At 39.8% G+C, this 17500-nt stretch overlaps 1 protein-coding gene and 1 long non-coding RNA gene across 4 annotated transcripts in view; both read left to right on the top strand.

The window, feature by feature from the left end:
• LOC133663756 (uncharacterized) overlaps positions 1-3447 on the top strand; it is a 4244-nt gene extending 797 nt beyond the window's left edge. The window contains exons 2-3 of the long non-coding RNA XR_009828401.1: positions 1805-1861; positions 1941-3447. This is a non-coding gene — a long non-coding RNA (uncharacterized LOC133663756). The remainder of the gene's footprint in view (positions 1-1804; positions 1862-1940) is intronic.
• Positions 1-17500, top strand: part of mphosph8 (M-phase phosphoprotein 8) — a 49266-nt gene that overhangs the window by 18451 nt on the left and 13315 nt on the right. Inside the window, exons 8-9 of one of the 3 annotated variants that reach the window (XM_062067437.1) lie at positions 5667-7884; positions 8277-10695. The exons of 1 other annotated variant lie outside the window; for it this stretch is intronic. In XM_062067437.1, the coding sequence (XP_061923421.1) occupies positions 5667-7884; positions 8277-9601 (3543 nt within the window). In that variant the 3' untranslated portion in view covers positions 9602-10695. Of the gene's footprint in view, positions 1-5666; positions 7885-8276; positions 10696-17500 lie in introns of those variants that run through there. One more of the 3 variants, XM_062067435.1, reaches the window with a different exon arrangement.

Here is a 17500-nt window from a genome sequence, read left to right as displayed (position 1 = left end):
ACATTTAAACAAGTAAAATCCACTTTACATTGTCATCGGCAAATGAGCAACTGAAGAGAGGAGAGGAGGAGCGGCTGACACCGTTTGGAAAACAATTAAGGTATATAAATAAACTTTTACAGAATATTTCTGTGTAAATAATTCATTTCACAACGTATATATCTGCGGCTTATAGTCCGATGCGGCTAATACATGGAATGTTTCATTTTTTTATGTAGTGGATGCGGCTTATATATCGGTGCGCTCTATAGTCTGGAAAATACGGTACGTAATATTCCCGTTCAAACTAAATGGCAGATTTTCACATAATTTCAAATATGTTGCTGCCTATTACAAACATATACATTATTATTCTACTGTATAAAAAATATTTATGTGTAAATAACTAATTTCACAACGTATATATCTGCAGTTTGTAATCCGGTGCGGTTTATATGCGGAAAATTTTTTTTTTCTTCTGGGATTTGGTGGGTGTGGCTTATATACCGGTGCGCTCTATAGTCCGGAAAACTCTGTTTTTGGGGGTTGGTGTGGCTCATGTGGTAGAGCGGGTGTCTCGAAACTGGAGAGTTCTTAGTTCCAACCATACTTGCCAACCTCGAGGAGTATATTTATAGCTAGAATTCACAAGTATTTCTTATATATATATATATATATATATATATATATATATATATATATATATATATATATATATACCTGCTGATCTGTATTTGGGATCTGCATAAGTCCTGAAAATTTGCGCGAGTCCACCTTTGTATTCCGTGCTGACTCCGTAGTTGATAAGCGTCTTCTTTTTCTCTTATCTTCTTATGTGACATTCATCCGCCACTGTTGCCATTTCTAATATTTAAAGTAGTGTAAAGTTCTTACTTATATCTGTCAGTAAACTCGCCATGAAAGCACCAAAACATACCTGTGTAGTGAGTTTACATTATTCACCCAAGGAACTTTAGTCATTAGAGAGTTCCGATCGGACGGTTTTTCACGGGACACATTTCCGCCTTGTTGTTGTTGCACTAGTGAGCCACGGATGAGGAGATGCTGCTCCGTTATTGATTGAAGTAAAGTGTGAATGTCATTAAAACGGTTAGCGCCATCTTCTGACACTTCTTCCACTCCCGTCCTTGCACGCTACACCGCTACAACAAAGATGACGGGGAGAAGACGCTGTCAATGGTGAGACACGTGAATAAGACCGCCCACAAAATGGCGCATCCTGAAGCCACTGTCAGAAAGCAACTTGAAGATGATGTGTAAAACATCATCTATGCAACATTTTGAGCAAAGAACCACCATTACATGTTATGTAGACCACAAGGAAGTCTTTTACATTTAGAAAAAAATTAAATAATATGTGCGTCATAATCCAGTGCGCCTTTTGTATGAAAATAGACCTGAATAGACCCGCTCATCAGCAGTGCACCATTTAATCGGTGCGCCCTATGGTCCGGAAAATACGGTAATTGGACAGATCATTGTGAATAGAAGGAATATTCTGATACTTGATGAAATCCATGTCTGATACATTTTGTAGTGACGTAAATTCATAAGCCATTCTTGTCCGAGTCTTTGACCCTAATACTATATGAAGATATTGCAGTATATAACCAAGAAAACAAGCAACAGTGCAGTAGTCCTTGATATTTTGGTGTTCAAGCATGTTGTCCTCACCAAATATACTTCTGTCTGTGGTGCTTACTATTCTGTTCACTAACATCACAGTAATGAAGAAAGTCTACAACGATTGTATATATTTCAAACCTATCCAATAGGATGCAGTAAATTAATTTTTTCCCCTCAGATAAACCAATGTCCACACTGGCCACAGACAAGCAGACACGTCCGAGAAGAATGCAAGGTAAGACTATTTCAATCTTACATTTCAAAAATGTAAGGAACATATTAAGAACAACTTTGTTGTGTGTGATGGTCTGTAGGGCGACGGCCTGGCAAGAGGAAGACGTGGGATGAGGAGGAGGTTTCTGCTGTGGAAAGACCCATGATGTCCTTTATCACAACATGCCGGGTACCTGGTAAAACTGATTGTGATAACTGTTTGGACTTGGAGACAACAGCTCTTCCAAACAGGAATTGGCTTGACATTAAATCTTATGTCAAAAATCGCCATTACAGCTTTGAGAAAAGGAGGTTTGAAGCGGTAGTTGGCGATGAAATGTTTTGTTTTATTGAGCCCACATAAAGTTCCCCGTCTCTACATAGCAGAAGAACAAGAATGTTTTTCCACTTATAGTTTTGAGTCAGTTTCATTTAAATCAGGGGTCTCAAACTCAATTTACCTGGGGGCCACTGGATGCAGAAACTGGGTGAGGCTAGGCCGCAGGAAAAGATTTCTTAAAAAAATCTAACATGCACTTTTTAATGAATTCACCTTCTTTGAATGGCTTTCCCGCCCTAGCAACATACTTGCCAACACTCCCGATTTTTCCGGGAGACTCCCGAATTTCAGTGCCCCTCCCGACAATCTCCCGGGGCAACCATTCTCCCGAATTTGTCCCGATTTTCACCCGGACAACATTATTAAGGGCGTGCCGTGAAAGCACTGCCTTTAACGTCCTCTACAACTTCTCGTCGCATCCGCTTTTTCACCATACAAACAGCGTGCCGGCCCAGTCACATGTTGTATGAGGCTTCTGCAGACACACGTAAGTGAGGGTGGCCGTATAAACAAGTTTATCACTGTTACAAATATGTGCCACACTGTGAACCCACACCAAACAAGAATGACAAACACATTTCGGGAGAACATCCGCACCGTAACACAACATAAACACAACAGAACAAATACCCAGAACACCTTGCAGCCCTAACTCTTCCGGGCTGCAATATACACCCTCGCTACCACCAAACCCCGCCCCCCCAACCCCGCCCACTTCACCCGAAGCACAGGGGGGGGGGGGGGTGTGGGGGGCCCGCGGGCCGCAATTGGCGACCCCTGATTTAAATGATTGATTCATATTGTAATGCTAATGTTTTAAAAAATCTGCTTGAGTTTGCAAAACAATGTTTTGATATAATTTATTTTTCTTGCATGATAGCAGGGCTGTCCAACTATTAAAAATAGATCAATGTCTGTCTGTCACTTAAGATGGCTCGTTGTGATTGAAAGCTTAGACATGGCATCATGGGAACTGACTGAGAGAGTTATGTGTTGCAACTTGGTCTAACGGACTTAAAAAATACGAGGAGAGACTTTGCACTTCAAATCACGCATTTTTGTGTCTTATCAATTCAACTCACATATTCAAATTCATATAAAGTATGAATATTTACCTTAGTACTCTCTTTCAGTGACTATTATCTTATTTGCACCTTACAAATAATATGCTCAAATAAATGTTCAACAGTATCAATGTTTAAGGTCCCTACAAAGTAAGTTAAACTTGAATGTGTGTCAAAGGGTCCAAAGTAAGAGACAAATCTAAAAGTGTGTACATGGTTGTCCCACAAATCACTAAAAACCTGAAAAGCCCACAGAAAGCTGTACCTGTTCAGCTGACAAACTTTACTTTGTCTAGTCCGATTAGGTTCATTAGGTCTTCGAAGAATTATGTATTTTTTTATTTTTATAGCCAGACCTGTGTCCTGATTTTTGTACTTGACAGTTTTGACTACAACTGTGGCCTTCCTCAGAGGTTCTAAGGCGACTGGCTATAGTAATAAAAAATATATTTACTTTGTCTGGTTGACAATTTAAAGTGGTGTCTGTTTCTGGCTGCTCCAGTGTAGTAATGCTGTGGAACCTTCAGTAATGGTGGTTCCCACCTCACATGTTCTCAACTTGTGTCCTTACAATGTGGTATAGACAAGACTGTGTTCTACACTGTGATGGAAGCAGATCAGAATCATATCCATATTTAAGTGTTACTTCTTTCTAAAACTCCTATAGTCATATTTACATCAGCTAATATCTCGTGTGGTACAAAGTGCTTGGATTCGAGTGTCCTTGAGTAGACAGGCAGAGCGCTGTTGAGACTGCCATAACATTCCTAAGATAAGGAGCACAGGGCAGTGCTGAGCTTGGGGGGACAGGAGGTGGAGGGGAGACCGACCTGGACCGGGCTGGGGAACGCTGGTGTGCTGGATTGGTCTCAGGTTTGTCCTCTAAGCTTGGAGAATAAACCACAAAATACCAACTGCTGCCCGTTGATTGAATATAAACATCAGCTTATTGCCATAAAAAGAATCTGGGAGAGACTAGCAATTTGAATTCCCCATTGGAGGAATGCTGGTCGATGCAACAACTGTGATTACCAATCAACCATCTGTAGTTCTCAGCGCATTGCACCTTGGTTGCCCGCTGCGCGTGTGTGTGTTTGTGTGTGTGTGTGCGTACGGTGTTGCTGTCTGTCAAAAAAACATTGTTTATGTAAACTATATCATGTTCGTGCTCAAACAAAAGTATAATTGCTCCTAGGATTTTTAAAAGCCAGCCACTTGAGTAGATTGAAACCTTTTAAACCTTTTGCCAATGTGATTTTACTGGAAACAAGCATACAAAATGGGCTCAACCAAGAGAGAAAAGAACCAGCTCGTAATTTTCTAAGGCTTCTGACCGATTCTGACAGGACCTTTTTGGGGAAATCAATGTGCTCGGAAGAATATTCTAGAAACAAATACAGGTAAGCGTGCTTTAAGTTTCATGTTCTAATTTTGTTGCACTTTTTTATGTGTAGAACTATTTGTAGACCAGTGAGGTCTGACCAATCATTGACAATTTGACTGCCATATAATGCATCAAGAAATGTAAGATATTAGTAATGCATGGTTGACTTTGACTTGCAAAGCTATTTGACGTGGAACAACTGATCTTACAGCAATATATTATTAATGGTTATTCAGGTTTACCTCATTGATTTGCTTATCTTGCACCTGTCACTATCAATTAGTGTTATAATTATGACTTTATTTCTTCTCGCAGGAATCAAGACTCTGGAGGAATACTGATTAAAGAGAGTTTGGGAGAAGCAGGTACATACTGTAAATGCCTAAAGAACATGTCATTGCACATTGTGTGCACTGTGCCATGCACCAATCACCCTTCATGTCCGCGAGATCTAAGTTTGGTTTATTTTCAATCAAGCTAATGTTAAAGCATCCCTTTTTTAGAATGAATATAGTTTTTTTGAGAGAGGCTCTACACAACTCAAGACTTTTCCCCCGCCATGCATGTGGCTTGTTCCTGGACTGCGAAGTGTTTGCAGCCAGTTAGATCAGTTAGGTTTCTTGTAAAAAGTATGCGAACATGATTGCTTTTTCTGTCCATTTCACCGTCAACGTCCCATCACACCATTTACTTGCTTCCTGCTTATACTTTTACAGTGTCAAAGCACTGCTTGATCCAATAAAGCCATTAACTGCTCTTGAATGGGTGACGTGGTTTTTGTACCGGCAATTTAAAATGGTGTCGTTTTTGTTTTGTTTGGGCTAGTATGCGGAGTGTGGCCGTCACGTTGACTTCTGTTTGAATGAGCCTGGTTGAATGAGCCTGCGTCTTAGGAGGGCATTGCCAAGGTGCTGGTGCATTACACAGTTGCACATATTTTGAAATTGCAGTAACAAGCATTTCTCATCAAATTCACTCAGTGTAATTATGGTAGGGTCTGATTTGGCCAGGAGTCTTACGTATACTTGTTCTTTTACAGGCCTATACACATGGAGAGAAGAGGTCACTTGAAGAGCAAAGTCCAAAGGATTATTTTACTCCACAGTGTTTACATTTCCCACAAACTGGCGAGAAAACACTAAGCAGTCTTGCAAGTACCAACTCCAGAACACATAAAGACATCCAAAAGGACGCGAGTGATTCTGGAAAAACTGCTTGCAATTCAGATTTAAATCATGAAAGTCAAGGAAAGAAGATGTTACATGACACAGAAGCTGTTTTGCCAAGTAAATTGAGACCAACCGTTGATATTCCAAATCAGACTATGAATGTGGAGAATATTCTGGCAAAGGACTTTGACAAAACTAAAGGAAACAAGGCAAGCTACACAGGTGAAAACGCAAACAAGGGGGTGACAGTTCACCCTTATTGCACAGCTCAAGTCTCTTGTGAAGAGGGCTCACAAGACAGAACCAGGAGGTTAGGTCGTTCAAGGAAAACGGTCGAAACCAAACAACCGACACGAACAAGTCAAAGGGCGTGTAGGAAAGTGGTTAGGTCACCGGAACCCAGCACTGATGAGGAAGACGAAGAAAAGGAGCCATGCAAAAAGCATTTCTGTTTATATTGCAAGATGCCTTTCACCCAACTAGCAAAGCATTTGGAAAAGAAACATGCCGACGAAACAGACGTGGCACATGCCATCCACTTTCCCAGAGGCTCCAGAGTCAGACAAACTTTGCTCGACCAAATACGCACTAATGGCGATTATGAGCATAATACCAAAGGTCTCAAAAAGCCAGGTAAAGAAGACTGTTCCCAAAAGGAATTAAGTCCAAAAATATGCGTTCGGGACTTTCTACCTTGCCAGCACTGCTACACTTTTTATCGCAAAACTGATCTGTGGAGGCATGAGCGCTCCTGCAAGGCCAGAAAGGGAGATGAAATGTCCAGCGGAATTCCAAAACAGGGAGGCACAATTGCCAGCACGACCTCACAGCTGCTTCCAATGTCCGAGTTCTTAACAGAAGGCTGCAAGGAAATCATCCACATCATGCATCAGGATGACATTGCGAGGCACATCAAAAATGATCCACTCATTTGCAAGTACGGCAATGCCTTGTCTGCAAAGTACGACCATGACAAGTCTCAATTTGCTTACATTGGACAAAAGATGAGAGAGTTGGGTCGATTCATGCTTACGGTCAAAGAGCTTGACAACAGTGTACATTATTTGCATGAACTGTGTCTCCCATCAAGGTTTGAATTAGCTGTTGAGGGGGCCAAAAAAGCCAGTGGGTTTGATCCAACATCCACTAAGTTTAAAACATGTTCCCTTGTCTCAAAGATTGGGTACTCTTTGAAACGAGCAGCAGAAATTGCCTTTGGGGAAAGTCGTATGACCGAAAATAGCCAAATGGAAAGTGAAGTTAAGCAGTTCATACAGCTGGTGGATACAAAATGGAACCACTGTTTTTCTCGAAAATCTTTATCAATATCTTCAAAGCATGAGGTCAGGAAGGTAGAAGTGAACACATCAAGTGTGACAGAGGATTTGATAAAACTTCACAGGTTCATCACCAATGAGGAGGATGAAGCGAGGAAAGAGCTAAAGGAAAGTCCTAGTGTGGCCAATTGGAAAAAGCTAAGTGAGGCCACACTAGCAGACGTCTGCCTCTTCAACAGAGCACGGGTAGGAAATATCGGTAGACTGCTCTTGCTTACCTACACCAGCAAAAAGTTTTGTGGTAAATTTCTGCCATCTGCGGATCAGATTAAGAAATGCACCAAGCTGGAAGTGGAACTTGGTGAACACTTCACTCGGTTGGAACTAGAAGGTCAGTATGGAAGGAACATGTTGGTTCTGCTTACCGAGAAGATGAGTTTGTCACTCGACCTTCTCGTGGAAAACCGCCAGAATGCCGGTGTGATGGAAAGTAACCCTTACCTTTTTGCACGGACGGAAGGCCCGTCCTTCATCCGAGCACTCGACTGCTTCCGAAGGGCTACAGTCGAATGTGGTGTAAAAAACCCAGAGGCACTCCTGTCGCCCTCATTGAGAGAGCGAATCGCCAACTGCTGGCAGCTAATGAGCCTCAGTGAGCCTGAGTTGGATGGAGTCGCCAAGTTGCTGAAGAAGAGCAGCCAGGAGTGTTACAAATTGGCCAAAAATGCAACGCAGCTGGAGGAAGCGAGTAAGCAATTGCTCCAGTTGGAACGAATACGGATACCAGTTTCGGCTAATCCACCGAGCATCGGTGAGCATCGTTTATTTTGTGTTCATGACTTGTTAAAATAAGTCACATTTCCACCAAGTGGTCCAGTTTGATGCGCTACGGTAAATTGGTGAATCTTAATCAGTCTTACTTACAGTATGTTACATAAATTCTCTTTTTTTTCTTGATGCTTTCTGAATTATTACACAATAGCGTGTCTAAGTCTTACCGCACAAGTAAACAATCTAAATATGGGACATGTGAGGACACTAGACCATGGAACCATGTGTACTGAACGGTTCTGCTTGGTGGAACAGACGCTATGGTCAATCACTGGATACAGTTCATTGTTTGCTGATGATAAATCATTTTCAAATGTCACCATTTCTAAGGCTTGACTTTAGATTAAATGATTATCGTTGTTATCTTTATAGGAACTCCATCAAAAGCCACTCTGAAGAGACGACCGTGGAGTGAACGAGAACAAGCTGCTGTAAAACATAACATGAGTGAATTTTTAGGAAAGATGAAGGTCCCAGGCAAAAAGGATTGTAACGCTTGCATAGCTGCCGAACCAGATCTCAGTGGAAGATCATGGACAGATATCAAAAACTATGTCCACAACAGCATTCAGACCATACGTAGGAGAAGTAACCAGCACAAGGATGAAAGAAATAGCAAAGACGTCAATCCAAAGACAGGAGTATCTGAGGTCCAAACCAACACAAGGACAGATTTGGAAGACCTGGCAGTTGGTTGTATCATGTCTTCAGGGCTTCCAGAACACTTAAGAGAAAGTTCAAATTGTGTCATGACCATGGTACCGCACACAAACCTGAGAGAACTGACCCAGTACACACAAGATATGCCTTTAACATATACGTCCTTATGTCCTGCCAGCTCAGATATGGTCAGTACCAGTCAGCCTTTGATGTCCTCATTCACGGCGCTGAACGCGACAGATACTCAAGTAGTTCCGACTTTTACGCCACTCAGCACTACAAATGCACTAATGTCTCCTGTGTACACATCAGACCTCAACAGTATACACCCAATGGCAGCTTCATATTCACAAAATTCCTTGAGTATTCCACATTCTCCTATGTATGCCCCTCAGGACCATTTAAATGTCTCAATGCTTCCTAGTTTTAGTCCACATAGTGTTTTAGGTACCTCAATGCTTCCTACATATACACCATTGAACTCTCCAAGTCCGCCAATGGTCCCTGCGTTCTCCTCACCCCTAAATGACAGAAGTAGCATGATGGTGTCTTCGTTCACGCCTCTGAACCACTCCAGTACATCGTCCTACCCAACTAGTCCACCAAGAACTTCAATGACTGCACAGGTTGTCCCAACAGTCCACGGGGCTGGCGTTCCCGACAGATTGCCGCTGGTTCAAGAAAGTCCATCCGTGACCACCCCAAGGAAACAAGTCCCACCATCCGCCAAGCCTCAGAAAAGAATCAAGAGGTTGTGGAGTGGTGAGGAGCAGGCAGCGGTCAGGCGTCAGTTTGGAGACTTTTGTAATCTAGTCAAAGTGCCCGGCAAGAAGGACTGCGACGCTTGCTTGGCTGCCGAACCTGCTTTGAGTACCCGCACGTGGCGGGAGGTCAAATATTATGTACACAACTCAATTCAGTCAATCAAAAGACGAGGTCACGCAGCTGTCCCGAAACAAACTGAAGAACCGAAACAGCAACTACAAATTCCCATGTCTAACCCAGAGTGGGATGGTCCTGTTTATCTGTCACTGTAGATTGTACGAACATGTTGGAATAGGTTCTGTCATCAACCATCTTTAGAATGAACAAACGTAATTACTGTACGTTAAAAAATATGCTTCCACCAGTCTTTTATTAGCCATCGTAATATTGTATGTACAGTTTGTACAGAGTGCCCGGTCAAACTGGTCTATTCGGAATCAAGTCAACTAGAACCAGCTATTAGTGGTTTACTTGTGCATGAATGGCAACTCAGTGGTTGAAACTGAGCGCCTTGTGTGATTAGTTTGCATATACAGTACCTTATGACCAGTGTGGAAGATCGTCAGTGCTTCGGTTTATATTTGTGGTAACATTGGTTGGGTAAGTGAGCAGCATCTACCAGCAAATCGTTGTACTTGGTCTTTCTGACAGCTGTTAATTGAGCACCTTGACTCCTGAACTATTTTACTCTTAAGCCAACTTACCATGTTGTAGATGGCCCCAATATCCATAGCACTGTGTATATACGTCTCACATGCCCATTCATGTAAGTTATTTTGGTCGTTCATTTTTTTGTGTGTATTGCAAGGTTGCCGAAAAGCAAGTGACTGCGTATTACAGTTTTAGTACTTGGTGTATTTGGATGTCTCTCAGAGAGAAACACTACAGCAGGGGTCACCAACCTTTTTGAACCAAGAGCTACTTCTTGGGTACTGATTAATGCGAAGGGCCACCAGTTTGATACACACTTAAATAAATTGCCAGAAATAGCCAATTTGCTCAATTTACCTTTAACTCTATGTTATTATTAATAATTAATGATATTTACACTTAATTGAACGGTTTAAAAGAGGAGAAAACACGAAAAAAATGACAATTAAATTTTGAAACATAGTTTATCTTCAATTTCAACTCTTTAAAATTCAAAATTCAACCGAAAAAAAGAAGAGAAAAACTAGCTAATTCGAATGTTTTTGAAAAAATTAAAAAAAAAAATTTATGGAACATCATTAGTAATTGTTCCAGATTAAGATTAATTTTAGAATTTTGATGACATGTTTTAAATAGGTTAAAATCCAATCTGCACTTTGTTAGATTATATAACAAATTGGACCAAGCTATATTTCTAACAAAGACAAATCATTATTTCTTCTAGATTTTCCAGAACAAAATTTTTAAAAGAAATTCAAAAGACTTTGAAATAAGATTTAAATTTGATTCTACAGATTTTCTAGATTTGCCAGAATAATGTTTTTGAATTTTAATCATAATAAGTTTGAAGAAATATTTCACAAATATTCTTCGTCGAAAAAACAGAAGCTAAAATGAAGATTTAAATTAAAATGCATGTATTATTCTTTACAATAAAAAAAAAAAATTTACTTGAACATTGATTTAAATTGTCAGGAAAGAAGAGGAAGGAATTTAAAAGGTAAAAAGGTATATGTGTTTAAAAATCATAAAATCATTTTTAAGGTTGTATTTTTTCTCTAAAATTGTCTTTCTAAAAGTTATAAGAAGCAAAGTAAAACAATTAATGAAATTATTTAAACAAGTGAAGACCAAGTCTTTAAAATATTTTCTTGGATTTTCAAATTCTATTTGAGTTTTGTCTCTCTTAGAATTAAAATGTCGGGCAAAGCGAGACCAGCTTGCTAGTAAATAAATAACATTTAAAAAATAGAGGCAGCTCACTGGTAAGTGCTGCTATTTGAGCTATTTTTAGAACAGGCCAGCGGGCTACTCATCTGGTCCTTACGGGCTACCTGGTGCCCGCGGGCACCGTGTTGGTGACCCCTGCACTACAGGGTGGTTTTAAAAAACAAAACGTAGGTCAAAATCACCCTGATGTTTTATGTTTTAAAACCGGGCTCTGCCACTTTTACTGTCATAAGAGCCATTTTCTCCTCCAAAATTTCCACTTAAGAAAAACAGTTCGAAGATGCAAAACACAAGTTTAGAAGTTTTAATATTTTCTTAGTTTTACAGGCAAAATATCTCAATGCAGAATCAAACTGTATTTTCTTGAGGTTTTTCATTTTGGGGATAGGTGTAAGTTAGCTTGCCATGGCTCTCTTGTGCAGACGTCTCTCACCGGCCCCACTTCCCCTTTTCCTTGCCTTCCTTATGCCTGTCAGGACTACAGATGGGTATTGTTAACATTCTAACTAATACTAGTACAGTGCAGTAACTTTTGAAGCGGGGCCGGTGCTTAAAAGGGGCCCTAACCAGTACTTAAAAATGGAAAACATGCACTTTTTAGTTTAAAGACAATAATGCCATTTTACCGAAATGTGTGACAATTCAGTTGAACAGGCTAGCACAGGGATGCCCAAAGCGTGGCCCGCGGGCCAAATTGGGCCCGTCCTGGCCGCTAAAGGGCCTCTCCCAAGTTTAGTACGTATTCATTCTGACCTCTTTCAAGCAGCACAATCATTGATGGCATGATCGCAAGGCTCCTCTGTGAAAAAAAGTCAGATCTTACTGTACAAATCTGGTAGCTTAGTCGCCAGAAATGTATAGTAAAAATATCAGATTTACAGTATTGGCCATAGATTTAATTTGGGGGAAAATGGCAACTCAACCAGAATTTTCACTTAAAAACCACAGTGGTACAGTTGTTTTAATATAGAGTCCTCATCATGGGGTATCAGGCCTGTTTGCAGGCATTGATGATCAGGGCTCACCAGTCTTCTCTGTCGTCCGCCCTATGTATAAGTTCTATATTGTTGATATTTCCGATAAAATGTCTTAGGCTGTTGTTATGTTGTTCGTTGTCGACCGGGTGATTTTTTTCCCTAGTTTTCCTGTTAACATCAGTTTTTCTAAGGTGTCTTTTCTAATGATATGTCCGAGGAATTTCAGCTGCCTATTTAAAATCGTTGCAATTAGAGATCTTCTTGTTTTTGCCCTCGCCAATACCTCTTTGTTACTTTTCTTTTCCGTCCATGATATGCAGAGTATTTTTCTGAAGAACCACATTTCAGTGGCCTCTAATTTTCTCAGTTGTTGATTACTTAAAGGCCTACTGAAATGAATTTTTTTAATTTAAACGGGAATAGCAGATCCATTCTGTGTCATACTTGATCATTTCGCGATATTGCCATATTTTTGCTGAAAGGATTTAGTAGAGAAAATCGACGATAAAGTTCGCAACTTTTGCTCGCTGTTAAAAAAAAAAGCCTTGCCTGTACCGGAAGTAGCGTGACGTCACAGGAGGTAATATTCCTCACAATTTTCCTTTGTTTACAATGGAGCGAGAGAGATTCGGAGCGACAAAGCGACGATTACCCCATTAATTCGAGCGAGGATGAAAGATTCGTAGATGAGGAACGTTACAGTGAAGGACTAGAGAGGCAGTGATGGACGTATCTTTTTTCGCTCTGACCGTAACTTAGGTACAAGCTGGCTCATTGGATTCCACACTCTCCTTTTTCTATTGTGGATCACGGATTTGTATTTTAAACCACCTGGGATACTATATCCTCTTGAAAATGAGAGTCGCGCACGCGAAATGGACATTTAAAGTGACTTTTATCTCCACGACAATACATCGGTGACACACTTAGCTACTGAGCTAACGTGGTAGCATCGTTCTCAAATGAAGATAGAAACAAAATAAATAAACCCCTGACTGGAAGGATAGACATAAGATCAACAATACTATTAAACCATGTACATGTAACTACACGGTTACATCAACAGCCGTGCTCACCTGCGTTCCAGCGATCGACGGCGCGGCGAAGGACACCCATCATCGACGAACCTCTGTAGCATGAGCTAACGTGATAGCATCTGTCTCAAATGCAGATAGAAACAAAATAAACCCCTGACTGGAAGGATAGGCGGAAGATCAACAATACTATTAAACCATGTACATGTAACTACACGGTTAAAAATTCTCAGCCTGGTAAGGCTTAACAATGCTGTTGCTAACGACGCTAAGGCTAATTTAGCAACTTAGCAACCGGACCTCACAGAACTATGATAAAAACATTAGCGCTCCACCTACGCCAGCCAGCCCTCATCTTCCCATCAACAGCCGTGCTCACCTGCGTTCCAGCGATCGACGGCGCGACGAAGGACTTCATCCGTGGGTTTGGCGGCTAGGCGTCTGCTAAGTAAGTAGTCCTTGTTGTGTTGCTGTAAGTATTGTACTTAGCCGCTAATACACCGATCGATCCCACCTACAACGTTCTTCTTTGCAGCCTCCATTGTTCATTAAACAAATCGCAAAAGATTCACCAACACAGATGTCCAGAATACTGTGGAATTTTGTCGAAGAAAACAAGAGGTTTTTGTATCGGGTCCGATGGGGTCCAACCACTTCCGTGGATTTTGTGACGTCACGCGCATAAGTCATATCCAAAGGAGTTTTTCAACCGGAAGTTTAGCGGGAAATTTAAAATTGCACTTTATAAGTTAACCCGGCAGTATTGGCATGTGTTGCAATGTTAAGATTTCATCATTGATATATAAACTATCAGACTGCGTGGTCGCTAGTAGTGGCTTTCAGTAGGCCTTTAAAGTCCAACATTCACAGACGTAAAGTAGGACAGACGTTTTGAGGACTCTGGTGTCTATTGAGATGTTTTTATTTTTAAATATGAGACTCATTTTGTTGAAGCTGTCTTGACATGGCAATCAGTTTATCTCTTTCATCAGAAGTTACTGTGACATCCATGTATTTGGATTGATCGACCTGATTTATTTTATTTCTAATATAAAGTACTTTGGTGTAAATTCTGGTGACTGAGCTGCTCGTTTTTTTCTACCGCAAAATGTATCAATGTATTATTTTTTTAGGCTAACTCGTTAGGTCTGGAATTTTCAAACCCTACACTACAGTAAAGTTGGGATTTGTTGGCGCTCTATGGAGAAAGATAATCTTGCTCGCCACGCTACGCCCACATCCTCAGTTAAATTCCAAAGCGTTTAGGTTTAGTCTGTCCTGGTAAAGTTTGAAAGCGATCAGATAAAATATCCTGGGGGAACTGGTGACAGAACACCTGGAAATGGTGAAAATCTGCAGAAAATGACCTTTTTGAATGTTTTGGGGTTAAAATGTACATCAAAGAGTTGCATGGTAAACAGGATTAGGCACGGGACTGTGTGACAATTTCTAAGACCTTTTTGTGAATTGTTGCCGGTATGAGGTTAAATTCCCCAGTTGCCTGGTAAAAATGTCTGTTTGGCCCGCGGACCATTGGCATATTTTCACTCAAGCTTTTGAAGGTAGAAAGTTTGGCACCCATGGAAATGACTAAGTCATGCATTCCAAAATAAGAACTGAAATCCACAACAAGTTGTCATAGTTATTATAGGAAAAATAACAATGTAATATTGATGCACATAATTTTGTGGTTTGTGAATGCATCTTGATGGTCGATAACATGTTACCGTACTTGCATAATAACAGGTGGCGTACTCTGCACTCACTCGCCACCAGAACAGGGAACAGATGGCTACTTCTTTTTCCGGTCTGCACGTCGGCACCGGTACCTTTTGTTGAGCTATGTTTCGGTACCCATCGCCTGGTCATGTCGCGTTCACGGCCTCACAGAAAGTCGGAAACCATAGAACTCTTCAAAAATTCACATTTCCCTCTGTTTTTTAAAAAAGAAAACAAAAAAAAACTCTCAGAAGGGAGCCTTGACATGATTGCCTGTTCTAGAAAAATATATCTACCTCCTTTTGTCGTTACGCTTTTCTTTTACGTTGGCCAAGAAAATAAAAAATGACAGATTTTGAATTGTCCTTCCAGTAACGAACCGCACTTAGAGCAAGACTTGTTAGCGTTGTTTTTGTGCCCGTTCACATCAACTTGGTATTTGTCAAGACAAGTTGAGTTAGCAACTGAGTAATCATAGTGTGCTTATGAAAGGATTACTCACTGTGTGGCACACGTCCCTTTGTTGTCCCGGTCAAACAGTCGTATCAGTATCCGTGCTTGCCCTCAGCATCCCTGATGTATTTCATACATACCGTGATATTCGCCTGTAGCTATCAAAATTGTCCAGATATTTGTTCTGAAATAGATGTTGAACTACTAATAACGTATGTTGGCCCCAGTTGATGCCTTTTATTGTGTATTGTAAGAAACAGAATCTGTGCTTGTACAATAAAACATTTTACATGTGTCCATTTGTTTGGAGTTAGTCATCATTGGGGGTTAGTAACCTTTTAGCCGTCGTCACTTGTCTCCAATACAAACAACCTTTAAAAAAAAGTTTCTAATAATGTTCATTTTTGAACTTTTTCTTGCGGAAGTCCTCACATTAGAAGCTTCTTAAGGGGCTGAAGAACACACTGAGCGTTCTCTTTCGCAATCGTTCAATTGATGGGATTTTTACGGTTCCACTTTCGATTTTGCTCAATGATTCGGTTCCTTATCTGTTCTTATTTGTGGTGCTGTTCTTATTCTTATTTATTTATCATTATTTGGGGGAAAAAGAGAACAAAAAAGTGGATTAGTCTCAATTTTGATTAGTTTGGAGGTAACACGACCTTACAGAGCCTACAATGAGGTCTTAAGAAGCACATATATCTAAGAAAAAATAACTACTTTCAACATAAATATAACAAATAAATATTTAGAATTTAATAAAATAAAACTTATGTGGAAATTACACAAGAATGTAACATTTTTAAAACGCTTAAGAATCTTTGTCATCTCCCTGGTGAGCTCAAGAAATTGGGAATTTGGTGGAAAGATTTGTATATATTAACAAGGTGAAACTAATATATGAAGGCTCATAACGTTCAAATCATATTTCAAGCATTCTTTTGATATCGTTTTCATGATTATGGCTTATGAAAAATTTTAAGAGAAAATGTGTGATTTTGAAAAACTAACCCATGATCATCAAAAAGACAGGAAACAAATGCTTGACATATCTCACTTTGCACGTTCTATCACACTCTGAGGGGGACAAGCGGTGGATCAGTGGTTCTCAACCTTTTTTTAGTGATGTACCCCCTGTGAACATTTTTTTAATTCAAGTACCCCCTAATTTTTTTTTCTTTTTTTTTTTTCATTTATTTATTTATTTCAGGCAATGACAAAAACGTACAAGTTGACAAAACATAATATAATAAATTAATATAGTGCATTATTGTCCAGTTTTGCCTGAAAGGGAGTGGGAAGAAGATAACTTCAATCAGAGCAAAGCATTTTTGGTTGAAAAAAAAAAGATACAGAAGTAAAATACAGCACTATGTCATCAGTTTCTGATTTATTAAATTGTATAACAGTGCAAAATATTGCTCATTTGTAGTGGTCCATCTTGAACTATTTGGGAAAAAATATATAAAAATAACTAAAAACTTGTTGAAAAATAAACAAGTGATTCAATTATAAATAAAGATGTCTACACATAGAAGTAATCATCAACTTAAAGTGCCCTCTTTGGGGATTGTAATAGAGATCCATCTGGATTCATGAACTTAATTCTAAACATTTCTTCACTAAAAAAGAAATCTTTAACATCAATATTTATGGAACATGTCCACAAAAAATCTAGCTGTCAACACTGAATATTGCATTGTTGCATTGTTGCAACAATTGAATAGCCTACTTGAGTTGATGTTCAGTTTATGAACTTACATTCATATTTTGTTGAAGTATTATTCAATAAATATATTTATAAAGGATTTTTGAATTGTGGCTATTTTTAGAATTTATTTAAAAAAATCTCACGTACCCCTTGGCATACCTTCAAGTACCCCCAGGGGTACGCGTACCCCCATTTGAGAACCACTGCGGTAGAACATGGATGGATGAAGTAGTTTTACATTTGAAGTTGGATTTGCTGACATGAATGGACTTTTTGCAGCATATCTAATTGAAGCAAAACATGCGACCCTTCTGACTCCAAGTGAACATTCACCTACAGAAAATCAGGAGCACTGTGACAAATGTGTGCAAGCTTTTGGCCACAAACTTAAGTCAC

The sequence above is a fragment of the Entelurus aequoreus genome, linkage group LG13 (assembly GCF_033978785.1).
Source record: "Entelurus aequoreus isolate RoL-2023_Sb linkage group LG13, RoL_Eaeq_v1.1, whole genome shotgun sequence".
NCBI lineage: Eukaryota > Metazoa > Chordata > Actinopteri > Syngnathiformes > Syngnathidae > Entelurus > Entelurus aequoreus.
Note: the sequence above shows the minus strand (reverse complement) of the source record. Positions and strands in the feature narration are given on the sequence as shown.